Genomic DNA, 27,230 nt, shown 5'->3' with positions numbered 1-27,230 from the left:
GTATCCTAATTTTGGCTTCTCTAACGATTTACCTTTCATTGAAAGGAATCAATTTAATAGGTGAGATAATTATAGGTTCAAATGTAAGCATGAGAAAAATCAATCAGAGTTTAGAAATTCATCTACAATAGGTGGATTTTAAAAAGGTAATGAATACGCCTGATGTTTTCAAGAGGCATTAAATGCACAGGAATCACCTAGATTAAATCCAGGAAGGAGCAGGAATCCTGTCTCCCTCCTGTCTCTTCCTTGTGTTGCTTATTCGGTTGTACACTACTCCATCTTGTGGTCAAAAAAGGGTACTAATAGTTAGAAATTTGGCTGCTTTTATTTTCACGTAGAAAAATCAGTGTATATTACCCCCTTCCCCATTATCCATAGGGAATATGTTCCAAAACCCCCCATGGATGCCTGATACCCTATATATTCATAAACTTCCTATACATACATACCTCTGATAAACCAATTTATAAAGTAGACACAGTAAGAGAATAACCATAATAATAATAAAATAGAACAATTAAAACAACAAGCTGTAATAAGAGTTAAGCCTCCCCCTCAAAATATATTGTCGTTTTCAAAGAAGCACTTTATCACTTCTCTTTGGCATATCTGAACCCCCAGTATCATTGCTATTGACTTTGGGGCCATTATTAAGTAAAATAAGGGTTACTTGAAACACAAACACTGCTATACCATGACAGTCTATCTGGTAACTAAGATGGTTGCTAACTAACTAAATGGGAAGGTCGAATGGAGAGTGCAGATACACTGGACGAAGAGATGATTCATGTACCAGACAGGACATAATGGTTCACTGTGAGATTTCACCGTGGAGCTCAGAAAACATACAATTTAAAACTCAGTAATTGTTCATTTCTGAGATTTTCCATTGAATATTTTCAGATTATGGTTGACCTCAGGTAACCATGCCTGGAACCATCTAAGGAACTACTGCATTTTCTTCTCTTAAAAGTTATAAATGAGCTTTAAACAAATTCAAGCCACATAAAAATTATGAACCAGCTTTAAAAAATTCTAACCATATGGAAAGGAAGAGAGAAGAAAGTATCCATAATCTTATTGCCTAGAGATATCCACACACACATGTATTTTAAAAGTCAAATACAGGCACACAACACATGCATTTTTTTTTAATGGAAGAGGAATAGTTACCATTTGCCTTTATTCACATCAAATGAATTGCCTACTCCACACAATTCATGAATGAAAACTGGTCAATATTTGATCACTTTAGCAGGTTGAATGAAAAATTCTGAGTGTTTTCAAGGCAATTAAGGTAGCCACAGGCTCCTTGGGCTCTGGTGTATGGCTCTGTTAAAGGACATAGGGGACAGGTATCAGGGGTTGCACATCAGTGGGACCCCAAATCCAAATTCAAAATTTTCATGGAAATGTAGGCTGTCTGGGTTAAAACATGTTTGTTTTTTTTTTTCCACTCCAAGGCTTTTTAGTCTGTCACTGGTCCAGGCATTTATGTTGCTACCCAGGGACACATTTGCTTGCAACAGCTGGATGAAATGATTCCTAAATTCCCCTCCACTTGAGACCTTTAATGATGCTGTTCCTCTCCTATCGGTGGTTCTCCATGTGGGGTCCCTGGACACGCAGCAGCAGCAGAAACTGGGAACTGGCCGGGAATGCACACTCTCAGGCCTTCTCTCAGATCACCCGAACAGCCCAGGCGGGGTCTGCAAGCCTCTGGGTGACACTCGGGTGCACTTGGCTTTGAGAATGTGGATGGAGAGAACTCAGTGCAGACGCCCCGTTCCTTCCTATCCACTTGTCTTTCACCTTCTGGTTATCGATCTTCACAGTTTTCCCTGTTCTCAGGCAGGATCAGCCGTGATGACAATATGAGTTATAAGGTCAATTAAATGGTGCTTTGGGGAAATCTTGGTCGAGGAACAGGAGAGGGTCATAGGGAAACTTCAGATAAATCTAGAATACTTCCACTTGATTTTAGAATTGACTTTCAAATAAATAGAGCTTTCAAAACACAGAGTCTGCCCTCACCTCTCTACCTCCATGGCTAGCAGTCTGGTACATGCCACCCTCCTGTCACCTGGCCTGGTGCCGTGGCTGCTGCCTGGCCTCCCCGTGTCTATCCTGACCCTCTGAAGTAGCAACTTCACATGGATAAGGGCGATCCTCTGCTCAGATAACACCCATGAGCTCCCTCTCACTCCAAGAAAAGCCACAGCTTGAAGTAAGTACCAGGCCCTGCAGGGCACCCCTTCAGTCTCTCTTGCCTCATCTATTTAGGTTGCAACTATCGTCCCCTTCCCTGCTTCATGGCACTTCCCATGTGTTCAGAAAACACTCTTAAGTCCAAATGCAGATCAAAGAGCATTTATTTACCTGGCCAGGGACTGTCACCCACCGTTAGAGACTCAAGTTCTGTGGGACAACAGCAATTTCCTGGCCTGTGTCTTGGGAACTTAGGGATGAAAAGGACAGCTCAGGGACTTTCCGTAGTGTCATGCAAGCAAGCCGGTCATAGAAGCTAAAACAGCAGTTGGCAGAGCAACTCAGACAATCCCATCCTGGGTTTGAACAGGTGGTCAGCAGGGTCAAGAATCTACTTCAAAGTCTTGGGTCACCAAGACCACCATATCCTGGTGAGGTACAAAGTACAGAAAAACAATATATTTTAAGAAAACAGCTTTCATTTCAGTTTCTCAGAAACAACTCTTGTAACAGTTTACTTATAGAAGGCAGCAAAATGGAGTCTCAGGTCTGTCTATGACAGTTTGGGCTTTATAATTGTCATCTCACTTATCAAAATCTTATTTCTATAATCTATATATATATATATTTTTTAGAAATCTATAACCTATAACTTACACTCTTACTGATTTTATTGATTAGTTTACACCACAACACCCACCAGGTGGAACACTAAGTCCTTGACTGAGTTTAAGGTTGGTTTCCCTGGCAGGAATCAGAGCCCAGTGAGGGCTGAACTTTCACCTGCTTCTCCATCCCTCCCCCTGCCTCCTGAACTCCTTAGCATCTAGCCCAAGAATGCATATAGTAGTGGTCGGCAACTGTTTGCCGGGCAAATGAAAGATATAGATGCTAATTAGGGGAACATACACCCTGATGTGGCGAGAGGTCTGGCTCCCTGATCTGGACAGGTCTTACCCTGCTTCACCATGTGAGACTCCTCTGTTGCCGTCTTTGCCCCACCCAGCCAGGATCTTGAATCCAGCAGGGCTCCTTCCTGTCTGGCTGAATTTGAACCTTGAGCCCTACAGGACTGAGCTCCCCGTAATCACGACTAATTAGCCTATCCCTGAGCAAGGCTAAGACTGAGTTATACCCCAGTCCCTCTTGAAGCCCCCAACCCCTTCAGATGGAGACTAGGGATTTGTTTTGCTGGCTAAATTGAGAGTATAGAATATGAAATAAATCACTGATGTTAAAAAACTTTTTACTTAATTTTTCAACCTAAAGGATACAAGCAGATTTACTATAAGCTACAAGTAGGTTATTGTTATTATACTTCTGAAGTTCAGAAGTTAACCAAATGGTTTCAGAATATTCTAAAAGACTTTAGTTTGAGAACAAAATGGGTAATAGCCACATCCTAGGAGTGCTAGAAATGAAAGACACCTGATATTGACTACCAAGCCACTCTTGTCACCTGCCAACCTCTAGCATGGAGTCAGGCTTCCTGCACAATTGGACATTTTGACTTCCATTCTCACGTGACCCATGTTTGAGTTCTAGCATGTCGGGGGATCTAACAGCACTAGTTAATGATCTGCACTAGTTAATGATCTGCTTTGGAGTTTACTCTGCCAGATGCTTCACTTATGTTCTCGGGGTGGTCCTCAGGCTTATTATAGATCTCTGAATTCTTTGGCCACATCCTCTGAGACCTAAGAAACCCGAGAAGATTTCTGTCAGTCAGCAGAGCAGTCTTGGAGAAGCTGCATGTGGAGATGAAGGCAAGGAGACATTCTTTCATAAGCAGGAAACAGGCTGGGTAGGAGGACTGCCAGGACAGGGAGGGACGGGGGGTCACTTGGTCACTCTGGGCAGGGGAAGCGCTCAGATGGAGAGGTCTCACAGGCAGTTAGAGACACTTATTCTGTCCTGGGATTTTATTTAAATTAATCCATAATGCTTTTTAGACAGTGTTTTTGTTTGATTTTTTAAAAGAGATATGGTCTTGCTACACTGCCCAAGCTGGCGCCACGCTTGTGGGTTCAAGGAATCCTCCCAATTCAGCCTCCTGTGACTACATGCATACCACAGCACCTGGTTCACAAGGTATGTTTTAAAGGTAAGGGTAGGAAAATCAGAAATTAAATAAGATGGGATAAAGTTTGACAATAAAATTTGGAAATGTGTCCCATCATAGTAATGAACTGAATAGGCTTTTTTTTTAAAATTTTTTTTATTGGTTGTTCACAACATTACAAAGCTCTTGACATATCATATTTCATACATTAGATTGAAGTGGGTTATGAACCCCCAATTTTACCCCAAATGCAGATTGCAGAATCACGTCGGTTACACATCCACAATTTTACATAATGCGCTATGAGTAATTGTTCTATTCTGCTACCTTTCCTAACCCCTACTATCCCCCCTCCCCTCCCCTCCCAACTTCTCTCTCTACCCCATCTACTGTAATTCATTTCTCTCTTTGTTTATTTTCCCATTCCCCTCACAACCTCTTATATGTAATTTTGTTTAGCAATGAGGGTCTCCCTTTATTTCCATGCAATTTCCCTTTTCTCTCCCTTTCCCTCCCATCTCATGTCTCTGTTTAATGTTAATCTTTTCTTCCTACTCTTCCTCCCTGCTCTGTTCATAGTTGCTCTCATTATATCAAAGAAGACATTTGGTATTTGTTTTTTAGGGATTGGCTAGCTTCGCTAAGCATAATCTGCTCTAGTGCCATCCATTTCCCTGAAAATTCTATGATTTTGTCATTTTTTATTGCTGCATAGTACTCCATTGTGTATAGATGCCACATTTTTTTATCCATTCATCTATTGAAGGGCATCTGGGTTGGTTCCACAGTCTAGCTATTGTGAATTGTGCTGCTATGAACATCGATGTGGCAGTATCCCTGTAGCATGCTCTTTTAAGGTCTTTAGGGAATAGTCCGAGAAGGGCAATAGCAGGGTCAAATGGTGGTTCCATTCCCAGCTTTCCCAGGAATCTCCAAACTGCTTTCCAAATTGGCCGCACCAATTTGCAGTCCCACCAGCAATGTACAAGTGTACCCTTTTCTCCACATCCTCGCCAGCACTTGTTGTTTGACTTCATAGTGGCTGCCAATCTTACTGGAGTGAGATGGTATCTTAGGGTGGTTTTGATTTGCATTTCTCTGACTGCTAGAGATGGAGAGCATTTTTTCATGTACTTGTTGATTGATTGTATATCCTCCTCTGAGAAGTGTCTGTTCAGGTCCTTGGCCCATTTGTCGATTGGGTTATTTGTTATCTTATTGTCTAATTTTTTGAGTTCTTTGTATACTCTGGATATTAGGGCTCTATCTGAAGTGTGAGGCGTAAAAATTTGTTCCCAGGATGTAGGCTCCCTATTTACCTCTCTTATTGTTTCTTTTGCTGAGAAAAAACTTTTAAGTTTAATTAAGTCCTATTTGTTGATTCTAGTTGTTAACTCTTGTGCTATGGGTGTCCTATTAAGGAATTTGGAGCCCGACCCCATAATCTGTAGATCGGAGCCAACTTTTTCTTCTATCAGACGCAGAGTTTCTGATTTGATATCAAGCTCCTTGATCCATTTTGAGTTAACTTTTGTGCATGGCGAGAGAAAGGGATTCAGTTTCATTTTGTTGCATATGGATTTCCAGTTTTCCCAACACCATTTGTTGAAGATGCTATCCTTCCTCCATTGCATGCTTTTAGCCCCTTTATCAAATATAAGATAGTTGTAACTTTGTGGATTAGTCTCTGTGTCCTCTATTCTATACCATTGGTCCACCCGCCTGTTTTGGTACCAGTACCATGCTGTTTTTGTCACTATTGCTCTGTAATATAGTTTGAAATCTGGTATCGCTATACCACCTGATTCACACTTCCTGTTTAGAATTGCTTTTGCTATTCTGGGTCTTTTATTTTTCCATATGAATTTCATGATTGCTTTGTCAATTTCTACAAGAAATGCCGTTGGGATTTTGATTGGCATTGCATTAAACCTATAGAGAACTTTTGGTAATATCGCCATTTTGATGATGTTAGTTCTGCCTATCCATGAACAGGGTATGTTTTTCCATCTTCTAAGATCTTCATCAACTTCTCTCTTTAGGGTTCTGTAGTTTTCATTATATAAATCTTTCACCTCTTTTGTTAGGTTAATTCCCAAGTATTTTATTTTTTTTTGAGGATATCATGAATGGAGTGTTTTTCCTCATTTCCGTTTCAGAAGTTTTGTCGCTGATATACAGAAATGCCTTTGATTTATGCGTGTTGATTTTATATCCTGCCACTTTGCTGAATTCATTTATTAGTTCTAGTAGTTTCTTTGTAGACCCTTTTGGGTCTTCTAGGTATAGAATCATGTCATCTGCAAATAGTGATAATTTAAGTTCTTCTTTTCCAATTTTTATGCCTTTAATTTCTTTCGTCTGTCTAATTGCTCTGGCCAGTGTTTCGAGAACTATATTGAATAGAAGTGGAATAAAATCCCTGTCTTGTTCCGGATTTTAGAGGGAATGCCTTCAACTTTTCTCCATTCAGAATGATGCTAGCCTGAGGCTTAGCATAGATAGCTTTTACAATGTCAAGGTAAGTTCCTGTTATCCCTAGTTTTTCTAATGTTTTGAACATAAAGGGATGCTGTACTTTGTCGAATGCTTTCTCTGCATCTATCGAGATGATCATATGGTTCTTATCTTTAAGTCTATTGATGTGGTGAATAACATGTATTGATTTCCGTATATTGAACCATCCTTGCATCCCAGGGATGAATCCTACTTGATCATGGTGCACTATTTTTTTGATGTGTTTTTGTATTCGATTCGCCAGAATTTTATTGGGGATTTTTGCATCTAGGTTCATTAGAGATATTGGTCTGTAGTTTTCTTTCTTTGAGGTGTCTTTGTCTGGTTTTGGAATCAGGGTGATGTTGGCCTCATAGAATGAATTTGGAAGGGCTCCCTCTTTTTCTATTTCCTGAAATAACTTGAAAAGTATTGGTATTAATTCTTCTTTAAAGGTTTTGTAAAACTCCGCTATATACCCATCCGGTCCTGGGCTTTTCTTTGTTGGTAGTCTTTTGATGGCTTCTTCAATTTCATCCATTGATATTGGTCTGTTCAGATTGTGTGTATCCTCCTGACTCAGTCTGGGCAAATCATATGACTTAAGAAATTTATCGATGTCTTCACTATCCTCTATTTTATTGGAATATAGGTTTTCAAAATAATTTCTAATTGTCTTCTGTATTTCTGTAGCATCTGTTGTGATATTGCCTTTTTCATCCCGTATGTTAGTAATTTGAGTTCTCTCTCTTCTTCTCTTCGTTAGCATGGCTAAAGGTCTGTCGATCTTATTTATTTTTTCGAAGAACCAACTTTTAGTTTTGTTAATTTTTTCAATAGTTTCTTTTGTTTCAATTTCATTGATTTCCGCTCTGATTTTAATTATTTCTTGCCTTCTGCTACATTTGCTGTTGTTTTGCTCTTCCTTTTCTAGGGCTTTGAGTTGGAGTGTGAGCTCATTTATTTGTTGGTTTCTTCTTTTTTTGAGGAATGACCACCAGGCGATGAATTTTCCTCTTAAAACTGCTTTCATTGTGTCCCATAGATTCCGATATGTTGTGTCTGTATTTTCGTTTATCTCTAAGAATTTTTTGATTTCCTCCTTTATGTCTTCTGTAACCCATTGATCATTCAGTAATATATTGTTCATTTTCCATGTGATGTAGGATTTTTCCTTCCTTCTTTTATCATTGATTTCCAGTTTCATTCCATTATGATCAGATAAAATGCATGGTATTATCTCCACCCCTTTATATTTACTGAGGGTTGCCCTATGGCATAATATATGGTCTATTTTTGAGAAGGATCCATGTGCTGCTGAGAAAAAAGTATATCCATTTGATGATGGTTGATATATTCTATATAAGTCAGTTAAGTCTAGGTTATTGATTGTGGTATTGAGTTCCATAGTTTCTTTATTCAACTTTTGTTTGGAGGATCTATCCAATAGTGAGAGAGGTGTGTTGAAGTCTCCCATAATTACTGTGCTGTGGTCTATTTGATTCTTGAATTTGAGGAGAATTTGTTTTATGAATGTCGCAGCACCATTATTTGGTGCGTAAATATTGATAATTGTTATGTCTTGTTGGTGAATGGTTCCTTTTAACAGTATATAATGACCTTCTTTATCCCTTTTGATTAACTTAGTCTTGAAGTCGATTTTATTCGATATGAGGATGGCCACCCCTGCTTGCTTGCGAGGACCGTGTGCGTGGTACATTTTTTCCCATCCTTTCACCTTCAGCCTGTGTATGTCTTTTCCAATCAGATGTGTCTCCTGGAGGCAGCATATTGTTGGATTTGTTTTTTTAATCCATGATACCAGCCTATGTCGCTTTATTGGAGAGTTTAAGCCATTAACATTCAGAGTTACTATTGATATGTGGTTTGAACTTCCATCCATGTTTGATTGTTTATCCTTTTTTTAAAAAAAAATTTTAGTTTGTTTCTCCATGATTGTCTTTCCCCTCGCCCTCTGTCTTTACTGAGGCACTTCCCACTGATGGTTTTGGTTATTGTTTTTCATTTCTTCTTCTTGTAGTGTTTTGCTCAAAATGCTTTGCAATGCTGATTTTCTGGCTGCAAATTCTTTTAACTTTTGTTTATCATGAAAGATTTTTATTTCGTTGTCATACCTGAAGCTTAATTTTGCTGGATACAGAATTCTTGGTTGGCATCCATTGTCTTTCAGTGTTTGAAATACATTGTTCCATGACCTTCTTGCTTTCAGTGTCTGTGATGAAAAATCCGTTGTTAACCATATTGGTTTACCCTTAAATGTAATCTGTCTCCTTTCTCTTGTAGCTTTTAATATTTTCTCTTTGTTCTGTATATTGGATATCTTCATAACAATGTGTCTTGGCATTGGTCTACTGTGATTTTGTGTGCTCGGTGTCCTGTATGCATCTTCAATTTGTATATCTGTTTCCTTTTTTATTTCTGGAAAGTTTTCTGTAATTATTTCATTCAGCAGGTTTCTCATTCCCTTGGTTTGAATCTCTGTACCTTCTTCTATCCCGATGACTCGTAAGTTTGGTTTCTTCATGTTATCCCATCACTCTTGGATGTTTTTCTCGTGATTTTTTACCAGCCTTTCTGAGTTGGCTAGACTCTTTTCAAGATGGTATATTTTGTCTTCATTATCTGACGTTCTGGTTTCTACTTGCTCCACTCTGTTAGTGATACTCTCAATTGAGTTTTTAATTTGGTTTATCGTTTCCTTCATTTCTAGAATTATTGTTTGATTATTTTGTATCATCTCTATCTCCTGATAAAGATGCTTAACTTCTTTTATCTGTTTATGAAATTCATTCTCAATGTGTTCTTTCACTGCTTGGATTTGCTGTCTTGTATCCTCTTTAAGGTTCCATTCCATCTGTCTAAGGTGTTCCTTGAGTTCTTTATATGACCATTTTTCTGATGACTCTAGGTCCTCCTGAATATTTAGGCTGTCCTGCATTGTTTGTACTCCTTTTCTTCCTTGTTTTTTGAAGCTGCTCATGTTACTTCTTGTTCTGTTTGACTGCTGAGTTACTGTTTACTCCTGTAAATTAATTTGATGTTTGGGAGGAAAGGTATTTGAAGGGAAGGGAAGAAGTCTCTAAAGAGAATGAGAGTAGGCAGGTAGAATTCAAGGAAAGGGGGGATAAGAAAAATGAAAAGACTAAAGAAGAAAAAAATAGGAACTAAAAAAGAAAAAAATTAACAACAAAAAAAATAATAATAATTAAAAAAAATTTAAATTTAAATTAGTAGAAAAAAAAATTAAAAAAAATATTTTGTAAAAAAAATTAATAAAACAGCAAGAAAGAAAAAAATGAAAATGAATGAAAAACCCAAATCAAAAAAAAAGAAAAAAGAAAAAAAAAAACCTAATAAATTCAGTCTTAGAGTTTGATTAACTTCTCTTCCAGTAGGTGGCGCTGTGCCCACCAGGCCAAGTTTCTCCTGTCAATATGCGGGAACCAATCACTGTGCAGCAGCTCCTCCCAGACTGGGCGAGTCTCCAATCCTGAGTGCCTAGGGCCTCCTCTTGTGTCTAGTCACTTCCCACTTTTCCTCAAGCCAGGCCCCTCTCACGGGTGCCGCTCACCACAATACTGGCTACACGCCAGGTCTGCTGCTCCCGGGAGCCCTGTTTTCATGAACGACTGGGTCCCGGGAGCCCTGTTTTCATGAACGACTGGGCACACTCTTCCAGTTTGCCATTCCCTCAGACCTTAAGTTTGTAGAGCTTGGGGCTGAGAATCCTCAGCGGATTTTACTTGCCCTCCGGTATCCACTTCCCCGTAGCTGGTGCAAGAGACCTCAGTAGTCAGCCCTGGTGGGAGCGGTAGGCAGGTCCACACCACCTCTGATTCCCTCGGGCTGGCTGTAGCACTCACGGGAGAGCTGGGAGGGGCCCTTAAGGTTTTCCCGATGTGTGGAGAGGGAAGGCTGTGGGATCACACACCTTTAGCTGCCGGTTTCAACGAAGTTATCTCCTCCGCAGCAGTCTGATGACGTCGTTTCCCTTTGCCGGGCGACCAATTCAACGGGTGGGTCCTTCTCTCCCAAGCCCCGTTTCAAACCTGTGGCCACTACTTATGAAGGCTCGGTAGGCATTTACCTTCGTATGATGAGAAGGGCTGACCAGTTGTTTCAGCCGGATGAATTAATGCCGAGTCATGGCTGTTTGTCTTCGGGAAGCAGGTGACCGAGAGTTTGAATTCAGCGGATCAGGGCTCAGTGCGTGTTCTCGGATCACTTGGATTTTAAATTGTCACTCATCTTATCAGCTGTTTCATTTAATTCGGCAGCTCATTCGAGCGGTGAAGAGTCTGCTCTATGGTGCTCCGCGGGAGGCGGCGGCGGCAGCAGCGGCCTTCGGAACCCCCGGGGAGGGGGTGTGGGTTGGGGGAGGGGAGGCGGCACCTCGGGGCCGCGCTGGCCGGGTACCGGACACGCGGGAGAGCAGGCGGGGTGGGGGAAAGATATTGAGATCTAGATTTAGAGACTGAGCTTGGGAGGAGAGACAGCTGGGGAGAAGCAAGGCGGAGAGGCGGAGAGGAGAAGGAGATGGGGCCGATAGAGCCGTGCAGCTGGGGCTGCAGCCTTACTGCTCGCGCTGAGGTCGTGATGGACTCCCTGAATAGGAATTCTTGACACAACCTCACCCCCGCGACCACCACCAATCCATGGACAAATGGTTGGGGTTTCTCAAACTCCTCAATATTATGACACAGAAATGCTTATATGTGCTGATTCCAGGGTACTGGAATTTTTGTGTTATTTAGATTCATCTTCTCCTGACAGACAGAAATATGGATGGTGTGCACCGTGCCCCTGGCTTGGTCAGCCTTTATTTGCTACAAAGATGTCTATCAAAAGAGCACCCATTGCCTTCATGAGCGGCCACAGCTGACTCACCCCACAAAGCGCTGTGTGAGATAAGGCAAGGGGGAGTGACCCTGCAGGACCCCTCAAAGAGGGGACATCAACAAGTTAGTATGGTTTCCCAGTTGGTTCTTCTCTTAGGAAGAAAAGGCCTGGGTGGAGCTAAAGGAGGGGCCCTTGGGACCATGGACATCCACGTCACCCCCTCTCTGAACAAACACTACCTGTGGGCCAGGGTTCACTTTCTCCTTCAGGCAGTTTTGGTTTTTTAGCCAAGGCTGGTAGCCCCTATTTACTAGGGGCTTGTCCAGTGTGGGAAACTCTGCCAGGGGCTTCACTTATGTTCTCGGGGTGGTCCTCAGGCTTGTGGGGGTGGGCAGCCTTGTCTCCATTTTTCAGATGGGAAAGATGAGGCTCAGGGAAGATATGAAGAGCGTGACGTCTTGAGCATCTTTATGTGCCAGGGTTATGCCAGGCCTCTCCCAGCCCGGAGCCCTGGGAGAGGAGAGCCTGGGCCCTGAGCTCATCACCTGCTCCCATCCTGTGACAGGTGAGGATGTCCCCCCACCCACTGCAAGGACACCTCCCCCAGCTGTGAGTCTCTGGCTCCCACTCAGTCAACACCCCACAGTCAGGACTTAGTTGCCTCCTAATTGTTTTCTCCCTGTTTGTTGTGTTCCTCTAATTAGACTTGGAAGCTCTGAGGACAAAAACTCCAACTTAACTACTTTTTGTAACCCCCTGCTACTGGACCCAAAGGAGTTGTCAGTAAATATGTCCTGACTGAGAGAAGAACCCAGACTGCACCAGGCAGGCGGGCAGGCAGACCGACTGCCACCTTCTCAATAATCTGAATGTTTTTATGGGGAATCAGTAATGAGGCTCTTCAACTACTAGGCAAATCTTTATTTCTGTGCCTTCCGTGTGCCAAAACCCCGGGGAAAAAAGATGGCACAACTCTACCCCTGCCTTTGTTTCGGTCTAATGGGAAACTGCACCCCCCCCCCCAACAGACCAGAGGAACCACCCTAATACCTGCTCAACAGAAGACAGGGTGGGGTGGGTGGGTCTGAGGGCCCAGCAAGGAGGCAGCAACCCAGCTGCAGGGTAGGGTCCAAAGCATCATGGTGGGAGGGTGCAATGAGCCTGGCAAGATGCAGAGGAAGGCGGAGCAGTTTGGTCAAAGTCCTGACATCTATGGCTTGGAGGGGGCTCAGATCACATTCTACAGGCCTAAAATCTCTTTTAATACAGCCCACGGACAGCCTGGGCAGGGAGAAGTCACAGTTCTTTTTGTGGTGCAACCTGCCACCTTTGGGGAAAAGGGTCCTTATGTTGTGGGAATTATCCCTTCTCCCATTGGAACCAGATTTCAATGACAGCTGCCACCATTCCAACACGTCCCGGCTCCTAGAGTCAGCTCAGTGAGAGATTTCTGGCATCTTTTAGATTTTTTTTCTTTTCCTTTTTTGGCAGTACTGGGGGTTAAATTTGCCTCACCTTGCACATGCTGGGCAAGTGTTCTCCCACTGAGCTATATCCCCAGCCCCTGACATCTTTGGGAAGAACCCTGGGAACCTCAGGTGTGGAAATGTGAGAGCTGAATTAGCAATTCTGCATAGAAGGGAAGGAGGCAGACGGGGTGGAGTGAGGACACTGGGACATTCCACCCCTGAGACCCGGGCAGGGCTCCTCTTCCAGTAGGAGGTGGTCCAGATCTTCTCTCGGGAATGCTGGACACCCTGAGAACTTCCCAATTCCCCTTTTCAGCTTAAAGATAGTCCAAGTTGGGCTTTCGCAACCTATAACCTAGAGTCCTAATGTAACCTAATAGAATTGAACTGAAAATGTAATATTCAGCCTCCTTGCCTTATCTATTAACCACCACTATGAAAGACCACCTTCCTCCCACCATCTCCTCCCCTCACTTCAAAGAAGCAATATTCTGAAATTACAAAGGAGAAAGCCGACTGACTAGTGAGGGACACTGTGAGGGAACAGTTATGCCACTAGAGTAATGATGGGGCCTGGGTGGAGGAGGTTTGCAGTGAGGTTAGACACAATCATGGAGGTTTGGGATGAGTCTTTCATTCTTGACACGGACAGAAGACCTCACGCTGGTAAGCAGGCTCCCCTGGAGATGTTTCAATCTTTTTTAGGAGAAGTACAGTCAAGTACAAATTTCAAAGAAATAAATTCTGAAATTCTCCCGCCGTTTTCATAGACACTCCAAAAGTGGTTCTGACTTTTGTTAAAGCTTAAGTGACACAATGAAAAGTAATTGTAAAACCAAGCTCTTGCTGGATATCCTATAACCTTCACTCAACGTTTACTAAGAAGGGCTTATAATTGTCCATATGTATCCTTGACAGCTCAGAAGCATCTCAAGGACCTGAGATCTATCCCAAGAATATAACCCCGAAAGAATAAGACCTCTGTCTCCAAGGTTCCTTGATGGAGGGTAGAATCCTAACAGATACTTACCAGCCAAGAGGCACAGCTGGCCTGGTCTCGTTTATACCAATGGACCCTTTGTACTTCTCTGATTCTTGAGTCCCTGCTCCCAGTTGGTTACTTGCTTTTGGTTGACTTTAAGAATCACTAATTCCGGAGGTCACGCAGCTGAGAAACAGGTGAGTAATCTCCAACCAGCTCGGGAGGAGACACCTCTGATGGGTGGATCACAATGCTAATGGTCACCTATGTTACTTTTGAAAGACTTAAAGACCATTCTGTGGAAACCGCTGCCTCCTCACTTGAGCATGCACAGGTGTCTGTCTCGTGGGTGATCTGATGTCAGAGGGCTGGAAACTCCCCCTGCAGATCATGATACTGCTGCCATTTTCTGAACACACATCGTACAAAGACACCATGTAGATTAATTAAACGTGTTCAGACCACTGTGACTTCACTTCCAATCATCAATCTTTGACATTTGGCACCCAAGTTATTATGTATAATATACTTTTTGTGAAATGACAAAAATTCTTTGGTAAGGTTTTGCTCACTCTGTTGAAGTTTCATAGTTTTATAGCTTAGTATTCAAAGATTACTTTCAACTTGTAGTGAGGGGTTTATGGAGTAAGAAGTTTTTTAACCAAAGGCTTAAAATAAGAAGAAAAATTTCTGTACCTATAAAGTTATTCACCAAAAAAGTTAATAATCATTTCTGTGAGATTATAATTATTATTTTTTCCTTGCTTCTATTTTCTACTTAACATCCATATTCATATACTATAACATAAGGATCTTACTCATAAATATCTGTGAGTTCCTTGTGGAGAGCTATTGAGTCTAGCTGCATGAAAGGGGCTGAAGACACTCAATGATTGAGAGGCTTCCTGAATAGGGCTGGCCAACACATTTCACAGGCAACATGGTGTCTACAACAGGAAACATGGTGTGTACAACATCGAATTACTCCAAGGTTTGTCTCATTCATGTTTTGTTTTTTCTGAGTAGTCAGTCAGTGAGCTAAGGAAGGAGAATAACGTGCCAACTGACTTTGTCACTCATTTTCAAGGAAACTACTTGTTTACACCACCTCCTCTATTCCTTTACTTTCCCAAACTCTTGGATAACACTGCACTTTTGCCGAACCCAGTGGCAGAGGTTCAAGAGAGATTTGTTGATGAGTCTCCTAACCAGCATGTCCAAGGCACTTCTGACGGGCAAGGTGTTCACACTGCTGTCACTGAATCCTGGCAGTCCTTGGAGACATGCTGCTCTCTCCCCACTTCACAAATGAGCCACTGAGGATTAAGGAGGTCAATGTGTCTGAGTTCACACCCAAATTCCAGAGCCTGTGTTCTAAAACACCCACATACAGCCTCAGCTGGCCTTTTATGAAATTTCCATAATAGCATGTGTATCACACTTGTGAAGCATGATAACGTGGAGCCTCATGGATCTGCCTCCCAGCTTCAGGTAAAGGTCATTGCATGACCTCAGCTCGCACCTAGTGCCAGCCCTGTCACCCTAGTATCCTGTTGACATCTGCCCCACTTCACCTGCTGAGTTTGGTGCTGTCCATGAAAGCCAGACTCACTTTCCAGTGGTTTTATTTTTGCTAGGGATGGATCTGTCTGCTCATCTCATGTAAGCATGGACCCTATGTCGGTCCCTGTTAGCCTGGACCTATGCCCAGAGACACATATGTAAACTCTAGAAAGTATTTCCATGTTCTGCAGACCTCTGACAGCTACAGTTTCCCCATATATGCTCTATCATTCCAACCAGGACACTTGGGGAGTGTAAGAGGGAGTAAGTAGTCGTGATACTGGGCAACAGCAATGGCTGGGCCAACTCGGTCCACTGAGCAGTGCAATCGCCTCACTCTGACCTCAGTCAACACTGCAGTCTCAAGTTCCCTCTCTTGGAACCTTCTCATCTTCACATGGGCCACTCACTGTCCTCATGACGATCCCTTCCTAATGGATTGGTATGACATTGCCTCCCTGGGTGAGAGGAGGACTCTAGTTGCAGAGCAGAGTATAAATGCTAATCAATCAGTACTCACCCATCCTTTAGGATTAGGCGTAAATTCTGCCCTCTCTATCAGGTCTTCTGAACTGTACCAAACCAAGTGGCAGAACACGTTAGCCCAGGCCTCCTACTATGATCTCCTGATGGTGTTCCCCAACAGAGGCTCAGAGCACCAGCTCCAGAACCAGGTTCTAGGTGTCCATCTGGCTTGGGCACTCTCTGGATGTATGACTTAGGACAAGTTGCTTAACCTCCCTGAGGGCTGATTTTCTCAGTATCTACCACACAGGGTTGCAGGGAGGACTGAATTCATTGTCTCTGTTGGGTGCTAGGGGCTGAACCCAGGGACTCACACAGCTAAGCCTGTGCCCTCCCACTGAGCAAGAAGCTACACCCCTAGTCCCTTGGAAGAGTTCTTATTTTTAAAATATTTACAACAGGACTTGGCACAGAGTAGTAGTCTTGCTGCTATCTCAAGACAATCATCTGATCCAATGATCATTTTTAAAAATAGTCCTGGGCGGTTTTCCCAATGTGTGAACACAGAAAATACTGCCCAACAGACATGTTTTAGTCAGCTTTTGCACTGCTGTGATTAAAAGACCCAACCAGAACAACTTTAGTGGAAGTTTATTTGAGGGCTCATGGTTTCAGAGGTCTCAGTCCTTAGAGAGCCAGCTCCATTCCTCAGGGCTCAGGGTGAGGCTGAGCATCATGGCAGAAGAGTGTGGCGGAGGGAAGCAGCTCACATGACGATCAGGAAGAAGAGACAGACACTCCACTCTTCAATTACAAAACATATACCCCAAAGCCACAGCCCCAATGCCCACCTCCTCCAGCCACGCCCTACCTGCCTTCATTTCCACTCAGTTAATCCCCATCAGGGGATTAATTCACTGATTGGGTTAAGGCTCTCACAACCCAATCATTTTTTGTCTGAACTTCCTGGCTTGTTTCACACATGAGTTTTTGGGGGACACCTCACACCCAAATCATAACAAGGCATTTCCACCAAAGATAGCTGGGGTGTCTGAGAAGGAAGGGAATCAAGGGCTGGGAACGGACTGTGGCCTGCTCCAGCACGAACTTGTGGACAAAGGAGCCTGTCCCAAGCCTGCACAAAGGGACAAGGGTTGAGCCTGGGTGTGCTCTGACCCTCTTCCTCAGCTGCCTCACTTCAACAATGCCCCTCCCCAGTTCCTAGGTCACAGTGGCATCAGTGCAGATAGCTCTTTTAAAATGCTTTTTTTTACTTCACTGTCACAAAATGGCAGGCAGGGCTGGGAGGACAGATAATGGAACCCAAGTTGAAGTGAGGAAATCAAGACACAGGTAGAACCACTGGCAGAACTTGAAGAAGGTGCATTTCCTTCTGACCTAGCACAAGAAAGAGCCTGCACTTCCTCCTCTCCCAGGGCCTCTCCTTGGTTGCCCTCTAACTTCCAGGAAACCCGAGGTCGGCTTTTCTCTTCCTCTGCTGCTCCTCCTCCTTTTGCTGCTCTTCTCCCTGCGTCTGACTGTGCAGGTTCAAGTCTTTTTTCCAGGCTTGAGCCTTCATCTGCTTCCCTCCTGGCTGATCCCAGCCCATGTTCCAATCCTCCTTCCATGTGACAACCTCCCTACTCTGTTGGCAGCTTGACCCTTCCTCCAAGTCCCAGCCTCTTCGTTCCAAGCATTTCAGGTGTTTGAGGAGGCTCCTAAACATCCAAGCCCCAACAAAATTCAAGTTGACTCCTCTGGTGTCGTCCTCCACTGAACTTTTCTTCCAGTGTTCTTAGTTTTGACATCCCCAGGGTTCTGCTTGACTCACATTTAACATCTGTACTCCCTACAGTCAATCAGGTATCACATCTGTACAGATGAGCTCAGAAACACTTCTGCCACCCACCCTCCCTCCCTCCTGTCCTCTGTGCTGTCCTGGCCGGCTCCCTGGCCTACTCCTGCTAGGTCTTGCTTCTTTGGAACCCCTGCTCTTGCAATAGCTCAGTTAGCCTGCTGGAGCAGATTTCCTAAGCATTTTCCCTGGAGCTCTGGGTTTAGGAGATTTGCCTCACAGGAAGGCAAGACTTAACAAGGCTCAGCTGCTTGTTAAATACTATGACCCTACTTCATATACATATAAAAATATATGTAAAGACATGCATACATATTTCATAAATATATATATATATTTTTAAAAGGGGGACATCTTGCTAAAATAAAGTTTGAATCCACTGTTCTAGTATCATCTCATTACTATATCTAGATAAATATAGTTATATATATATATATATATATATATATATAATTCTGCTAAATATAGATTAAAACCATAGTTCTAGTCTTGACTCGTATTCTCTCAGGAAAAAACAAAGGTTCAGTGGTTCCCAACTGGCAGTACAGTGAAATGTGTCCCCACGCCCGCCAGCCTCAGCTCTTTCCTGGAGGCTTCCTTGCTGAGCTCCTTCCGTCCCCAGCGCCCCAGGCCTGCAGCCTTTGGTTCCCAGCACATCCCAACTTCCTTCCTCACCACTGCCTCCTGCGGTCCTCTCCGTGCCTCTTCATCAAGGTGTTACCCTCCTTCAAGGCCTGGTCTTCAGTCCCTCCTGGTTTTATCATGAACACCTGGGTCTCCACTTGCTAGGCTTTGTCTCCTCCCTGTCACTGACACCAGAACCAGATAGCACAGGCTGCAGTCAGCTCAGCATGGTCTCCCCACACCAGGGATGGCGAGGGCTCGGCAGGCACTCCACAAGGGCTGACAGAACCTCACAGCGTCCACACCATCTGCACAAACCCCACCACAGGGCGGGGTGGGGCGCGGGGAGCCCTCGTCATTTCTCTCGTCAAAGCGGTTAAGAGGCATGCGCCAACAGACAGGCCACAATTCATGGTGTCACCTGAGAATGACTGCCATGGAGAAGGAAGCACGGAAAGCATTTCTGCAATTTCATCTGAGATAAAGAATGCATTGGGCACCAGAGGACGGTCCTTACTCCCTTTTTTTGACATTACTAGGTAAGGGTTTTTGATACATATCTCAGAACTTATCCAACATTTCTTAAAACATTGAAGATATACATATTATACAATTGTCTATATAAAGGAAAATTGAGGGTCTCTCTTTTATGTGTGATGCTGGAGATGGCGTCCGGGTTTGCTCATGCTTGGCAACGCTGTATCACTGAACTACATCCATAGGCCAAGGATCTAAATATCTAAATTCTTAATTAAACCAATTGCATTGAAGCAGATTCAAAAGTAGCCCACTCAAAAAACACATGCAAAATTGCATCAAGGTTAAAATGCAAGTTTCTTCATTTAAGGGACCTTAAGAATCCTTGAGCAAATTCCTCAATGTAACACTCAGTCCTGACCAAGGAGTCCAGCTCCTGGCCAGACGCCTGTGTGTGACTGCTGATGTCTGGCTGTAACCAATTACAAAGGTTCTTGGAGCACTGCTGCCACACCTGACTCTGCTGGTCACCAGGAACACAGCCTGCTCCCCCACCCCATGGGCCACTGCACAGTGGCCCTCCTAGCCCAGATTGTCTTCACTCTGATGCCTCTGCACCTGTCCCCTTGGACCCAGTCCTTCCTCAGCCACCTTTGCCAAGGCCTCCAGGGAGAGGATCTTGAAGATGCTCTCTCACATTTTGCTGATTTTAAATGGAATCCAAAACAGATCTAATAAAGAAACTATGCTTATTAGATGTAGATCTTAAAATGTCCCCAAGGTCCATGTATTTAGAGCTTGGTTGCCACCCTATGGCATAACCATAGGTGGCAGTGAAGCCTTCAGAGGTGGGGGCCTAGGCAAAGGAAGTTGGCTCATTGTGGGCGTGCCCTTCAAGGGACTATTGGAACCCTGGCCTCTTCCTCTCTTTGCTTCCTAGACACTGTGAGGTGAGCAGCTTTGCTCCACCCCCCATCCCCACCCCCACCCCCGCCATTGTGTTCTGCTCTGCCCTTGGCCCAGAGCAACAGGACCAAGTGATCATGGACCCAAACCATGAACCAAAATAAATATTTCCTCTTCTTAAGTTGTTTACCTCACATATTTTGTCACAGAGGCAGAAAGCTGACTAATACAGATACATAGATCTCTTCTCTGTGGAATATCTTCCAATCTTAAGGAGATCCTGCCATTTGATACAAAAAGAGGACATTATGTTAAGTGAAATAAGTCAGGCACAGGAAGACAAATACTGCACCATGGAATTTTGCTATGAAACCTAAAAATGCCAAACTCCTAGAGGCAAAATCTTAAAGAGTGGTTACCAAATTGAGGGAGGGGGGGAATGGGAAGATATTGGTCAAAGGATAAAAAATAGCAGTTATGTGAAATAGTCTAGTAATCTAATGTACAATATGATGATTAATAATATTGTAACACACTAGAAATTTGCCATGAGAAGAGATTTTAGGTGATCTTTCTGCAAAAGGAAGGGAGACATTTGAGACGATGGGTATGTTAATTTCCTTGACTACAGTAGTCATCTCACTATGTATACCAAAGCATGGTATCTTACACCTTAAATACATATAGAAGATTATTTTTAAAACTTCCCATACAAAGCTGATTCAAAAATGAGTTTAGTCTTTTGTTCCCTCTGTCGCAGTGGGTGATCACGGCTCACCTGTGACCTTCACCTGGCTGCGGTGGTCACCAGCCTTCATGCTGGCAGCTCAGCTCTCTCCCACTTGCTAAGCTCCTGGCACAGGCACCGAAGTCACCTCATTCTTCTGAACATCACTCTCACCTCTCAATTTCAAAAGAACATTGTAACAACTGCTGTGTGGGAAAACAACAGAATCAGGCAAAATGAGTTCTAGTCTAGGTCTAGCATTAAATTAGCAATGGTTTGGCTCTGGTAGGCTGCTTAATCTTTGAAACTGAGCCTTCTCATCTGCAAAATGAGGTAACTTGACTAGATTTTGCTGAATGTTCCTTTCAAGTCTAATATGCCAAGATTTTATGAATTATGCTTCTAAAACTATCTTTTGAAAAAGTTTAAGTAGAAGAATGAAGTAAGCATCCTTTTTTTTACAACTTATTTATTAATCGTAAACTTTACAAAGCAGCTTTTTTAAAAAAAATCATCTCACAACTCAAATCTCTGCCAGTGGTGCCCTCACGTTGGCTGGCAGATGCGGATCGAGCCTGTTCCCCCCACACCGGGCCCTCCCGCCCCTCCCCAGCCTTCAGCGCTTCTTCCAGGTAAACTTCCTGCGGGCTCCCTCTTGGCCTGGCTTCTTCCGCTCTCTGACACGAGGATCTGTAGTCAGTAGTCCAGCTGCAGCAGGAAGAGAGAAGCCTTTGTGAGCTTTGTGAAAATACAGGCTGTCTGGCAGAAAAGTAGGTGAACCACAAGAATCCACGGAACTGTTGTCAGAAAGGCCCACAGGAAAGCAGCCAGACCCCAATAACTGAGCAGCCCTGGAGAGCCTCAGGACGGTGGTCTGCCTTTGTTCTCCTGGGATATTTTTTCAATTTCTGAGACAAACATCAGTGATGTAGAGACTGCTTTGCAGAGAATTATGACTCCTTTTTGGTTTTTAAACTTGTTCAACTCAGATGAAACCACTCTCTGTGGGCGCTTGCTATTCACCCCCAGGGCCTCCCCGTGCACACCTGTTAGTGCTGAGGTGAGAGTCTCAATGGAGGCAAGAGGTAGGGAGGAAATGCCTTGCACGGTGAGGTGTGAGGAAGCCCACGGAGAACACAACTCAGCAGTGTACGTACGTGAACAAACATGTACAAACAGGATTTGCCAAACATGACGAAAAAACTGTGTGTTATGATAATTTTTGTGAAAATTATAGTCCTTGATACTTTGTTTCAGAACCTAAATAACCATTTTTGGAGTTGTACTCTGTGCCAGGTAGTTTATTCTAGAAGGATGAAGTCAGTTTAAATTGGAAGCTGCCTCTCCCTTAATCCTCAGGAGCAATTATGTTTCCAGACAATCACTGAGTTACTCTCAGCAGATGGTCCACGTGGAAGCACCCCAGCAGTGGCTGGAGCCTTCGTATGTGAGCAAAAACCCCGATTCCCAGAATACCATGAGGAGAACCCCTGGGAGCTGCTTTTGTAAACAAAGAAATAGACCAAGGTTTTTCTTTCATCTTTTTTGCTCTTTCAACACTAGCACTTCTCTTCATTTGATACATGCCATAGGTATTTTTTAAATATTTATTTTTTAGTTGTAGGTGGACACAATATCTTTATTTTATTTTTATGTGGTGCTGAGGATTGAACCCAGTGCCTCACATGTGCTAGGCGAGCGCTCTACCACTGAGCCACACAGCCCCAGCTCAGCACAGGTATTTTATCAGTGGTATTTTAATGGCCAGATAGCTAAAGAAAGCTTATTATATACCCAATAATCTTTTGCACTTACTTGTACTTAAAGGGCACACATGGAATATTTTGCCCAAAATACTGATAAGGTCTAAGTTCTAGTTTAAATTCCTAGTAATAATGCTTTATTACTTTCAGATATGTAGAGGAGTCCAGACTAGTTAAGTCATATCCTATCAAATTATTTCATAGTAGTAGATAATGAGAAGATAATAAATCCATATAATGGCAAGTTGTTTACAAGCAAATGGATTTTCAAAAGACAAAAAATTAAGTAGCCGAAGCCACAGGCCGTGCCCATCCTGGATCCCAGAGGCGGATGCTGGAAGGCAGAGAGCAGGCAGGTCACCTTCCCTGGCAGAGAGGGGCTGTGAACCAAGCAACTCGCACGGGGCTGTGCAGCAGGTCACAGGACACACAGCACTGGATCCTCTCAATGCAAAGACAACCTTTGGCTCAAACCTTAGATTTATTATGAATGCCAGGTAGTACCCCAATGAAAGAATCAAGTGTACATTCTTCTCCCCACAGTGCGAAGATTCTTGCTCAAGTGACAGGGCCATACCCAGTGGAGTAAAAAAAATTCACATTAACATCATAATGGAAAAAATTAAAATCTCCATTAATCTTGGACAGAAATGCCTAAAGTGCTTTATCATTAACCAAGCAAATTACAAATTTCTATGGTAAGAGAAAAACAAGCAATCTGTCTTAAAGCCAAAGTCAACCTTCCCAACCTCTGGACTGGATATTTTAGCAGACATCACAGGGAGTGTGCCCCCCTTTTCTTGTTCTAATTCAAGTTCCCTTTGTAGAAATCAAACCTGAAAAATACTGTACAATTCTGGAGCATGAAAGGAGCAGCTGACAAGCTGTAAGATTGCATGGTGAACCAAGTATTCTCTCCCAGATTTCAGGTCATCAGGACAAGACTCGGGAAATACCTGTAGGTAGAGGGGACAGCACAGTGTCCCACCCAAATGCATACCTTGTCTCATCCACTCGACCTCATCCTCGGTGACGAAGCTGCACAGGGCTTTTGCCATTGCCAAGCGTATTGCTCCTGCCTGTGCTGACCTCCCGCCCCCTGAGACTGTGCAGGTCACGTCGTGTTTTCCAAGGCGGTCAAGGAAGTGAAAAGGGAACATCAACTGTTCTCTAAAGCACATCACAAATAAATCCAGTTAATTCCACTATAAAGATACAGGACTACATACACTGTTGGCATTCTGAATGTTTCTAAAAACTGTTGCATGCCAATGTCACCTTTCAAACTTCTTGTCAATCAATTCATCACACCAAGATTGTAAGGTTTTTTTTTTCTCTCTCTCTCTTTTTGTATATAGCAATGCACTTACAGAGTATGGCAATACACTCTCTTACTGGTTATTGGTTTCCTTTGTCTCATGAGAATTTCGTGAGGCGTGAAAATAACCTCGTAAAGTCTTGAAGTTGGGAGACTGCATTAATCAACTGAATCTACCCTCTCTAGATTCAATGATCAGATATAAAATTAATAGGCCTAACCAAGCAATCATCAAATGCCATTTGGATTTTCTAAGTCAAGTATACTATAATGTATTTGCATAATGTATACTGCTTAACTTGACATGGTTACTTTTTAAAGTCAACGAAATAACATTTAAAACTCTTCCTCCACAAAAAGAACACACAGTCCAATGGCAGTTCACTAAGCTGCACAGCCGCAGTCTGGCCTGCTCCCTGGGAACAGTGATGCCACGTGGTCCGAAGCCAACACCACAGAGAGGATGGCAAGGAAACGGCCTGCAGCTTCTTTGCTCAACTGAATGAGCATTTACTGAAAACCACTTATGTGCCAGGTCTGATGTTCACCACCATCTTTGCCAAGGACTCTGATTTTGCTCTTTTGCCTTAATATCTCTGCTGAATTTTTATTTTTTTTTTTCACGGTGCTAGGGATCGAACCCAGGGTCCTGCGTAAGTATGTCAGGCAAGCACTCCACCACAGAGCTAGTTCCACTGTCATCCCAGAATTTTTATTTAGGAAAGTCCATTTACACTGCATTTGCTTTTTCTGCCCGACACAGCAGCTTTAGACCCCAAATCAAACTTATTCAACAGTTAAGCTGAGAGATGCACATGGCAAGTATTCAAATGCCACCTTTTACATTTTAAGAGCAGAATAACTCCAGGTAGATGGGCTACCAACAACCCTCCAAGGCCATAGCAAACTGGATTTGTAAAAATACTATACAGGATGACACAACCCCTCAGACAACAAAACACACAAATCTATACTGCCTTTTAAAAAAAGGCTTCAAAGCAACCAAATCCAAACTAGCCATATTATGAAAATAGTAGTATTAAAGTAGTATCCATATGATCATACCTAAACAAAATTTAGAAACTGATAATTCAACTCTACCACTGCATTTTCCCAGGAGGAAACAGAAGCCAAGACGAAATCTATGGGATTGTCATGTGCACACACTGGGGGGAGGTGGCTGCACCCCGCAACAGGTAAACAGGGTTTGCAGATTAAGTAAAGCTCCTGGTCAGCCATGTGTCTGAGAGCTTAGACACCTGTCCTTGCTTTCTAAAATTTTAAGATTACCTAACAAACACTTATAAAGAGATTAAAATTCAGAAAACATAGATTTTAGAGATATATCAGTAATGGAGCCGGAGTAGTCAAGGTAAGAAAGAACCATAAAGAATCTGGGCAGCTGGAAGGTGGTGGGATTCTGTGGTACAATGACAGATTTGTGTAAAGATGAAAAAAAATCCCTATAGGGTTAACAACTGAAAATGATGGTTATACTGCTATCAATTTTAACTATCTTGGACTGCAAACTAGCACACATAAATACAGTTACATGGCATGAAGTTATTTCACAATCCATCGTCTCTCAGGATTACAGATGAAATCCTGAGAATGACATTTACTTTATTCTTTGTCAGTCAGCATAATTTTTAAAATAATAAATAAAATAAATGATTTTCTTGTTTACATACCATCTGAATCCTACTCTTCTGGCATCAAATAAGTAGTCTTTTATTTTTCAGTAATTGATTAAAATGCTCATTTGTCTCCTCTCTTACATGGTTGGCACCGTGTGAGGAAACTGTTTCATCTGTAGCGATGACTAGGTAAAGTACCTCTTACCTGGCTGCCTAACAGAGCACAGGCCTTTGCTGAAAGTATCCCACGCTACCAGGCACAGAGCCACACACGCTTGTGGTAAAGGCTAAGGTCACAGAGATAAGAACCAGAAATAGAATCAAGATTCCTGGCTCTTGACTCTGTGGTCTTCCTACTGGTCAGAGGTCGCTTTGTTGCTGACTAAGTAAGCACCTGTGCCACTCACTCCTACAACAGGATGGCCAGTCCATGGCAGGTGGGGCCACCACCAAATCCCTACAACTACTTACGTTGGTGAGAAGGCTTGGGGGCTTGATCCCACCAAGACTAGCCTGAGGCTCCCAACCCAAGTTCTTGATGACAGGAATCACACTGAAAACAGCAGTTATCTTCATAATGCCCAGAACAAGACTAGGCACAGAGACAATCCTTATTTGTTATTTGCTGATTCAAATGGAAGAATAAGATCTGAGGAGGTAATATAATTGTGAGACCAAGCCATAGTTGGGACATGCTACTAAATCATGAGTCATATCTGAATTCAAGTAACAGTCAAATGCCATTCCTCCTTGTGGCTCCCAGGGCTGAAATTCCCATACCCAGCAGTAAGGGTCTCTGGGTTTTCCTAAGGGAAATGAGAACTTCCTCCACCCTTTTCCCTGTGAGGATGACTGCAGAGTTAGTTTAATCGATATTAAATAGAGTTCAGAGTGGGCCGTTTCTTGATGCAGGCACATAAACATAACCAGCATACATTCCTGAGGTAATCATTCTGTCCAGAAGCTTCCACCATGTTAGAACAGTCCCCTTTCCTTACGTGAGCACTGGGATCAGAGAAGCTTCAGTCTTTTGACCTTAATGTACTGCCACAGCACATTCAGGAAATAGGAAAAGGGTTAGGAAGGAGGAACTAATCATGGAATTTCTGTTACTCATGGATAATGACAGTAACCACTGAAAAAATAATAACCGTCTCAAGAGGAGGCCTTTATATAGGGAATCTCAGAGAGCTCTAAGAGGAGTACATTTAGGGATTAGAAAAACTGTAATATCTATTTATGATGAATGGAATACAAAGTTTAAAAAATATGACTGCCATATTTAGCACTGAAAACTAAGCAAAGCTGATGAGCTCTTATTTTAACTTATAAACATTTTGTATCTCACAGAAACAGGCTTCTTTGCTTGCTCAATATATGTATAATCAACTTCTTTTAACGGGAAAAAAATCCCCCCAAAAAATAAAGCCGACTTTTTCTAGTATTTGTGGTCAGGAAAAACAAACATAAACCACTAGTGATGTGCTGGTACTTTTCCCTACCCATGGCCGAAGGCACGTACAGGAGCCAAGGTCAGTTTCTGTGGTTGCTGTGTTGCTTTGTGTGCAGCCACCCCCAAACCAGAAGTTGGGGACCTGCTTTGCTTATGTTTTGGCATGACCTGCATTTCAGAATGTAAGATCTATTTAAGATTTAAGACGACTTAAATTCCAGCATGATCTAACAGAGGGGCAAGAGTCAATTAAGGAGGATTTACAGAGATGCTTTTTCAAAAATCTGCTTGCAGAAAAATAAACAGTGTCCACTTGGCTAGTTTGATATGTTAGTAAAGAGACACAATCAAACAGAATTAGA

General features: G+C 42.9%; 1 protein-coding gene across 3 annotated transcripts in view; it reads right to left on the bottom strand.

The window, feature by feature from the left end:
* The window catches only part of MRPS9 (mitochondrial ribosomal protein S9), a 115,443-nt gene that overhangs the window by 24,524 nt on the left and 63,689 nt on the right, over positions 1-27,230 (bottom strand). For 2 of the 3 annotated variants that reach the window (XM_081264678.1, XM_081264680.1), the window contains exon 10: positions 23,461-23,630. In XM_081264678.1, the coding sequence (XP_081120804.1) occupies positions 23,461-23,630 (170 nt within the window). Of the gene's footprint in view, positions 1-21,185; positions 21,406-23,460; positions 23,631-27,230 lie in introns of those variants that run through there. The other variant, XM_081264679.1, reaches the window with a different exon arrangement.

This window comes from Spermophilus citellus (genome assembly GCF_964194105.1).
Source record: "Spermophilus citellus genome assembly, chromosome: 13".
In the NCBI taxonomy this organism is placed as follows: domain Eukaryota; kingdom Metazoa; phylum Chordata; class Mammalia; order Rodentia; family Sciuridae; genus Spermophilus; species Spermophilus citellus.
The sequence above is the reverse complement of the archived record's forward strand: the minus strand, read 5'-3'. Positions and strand labels throughout refer to the sequence as shown.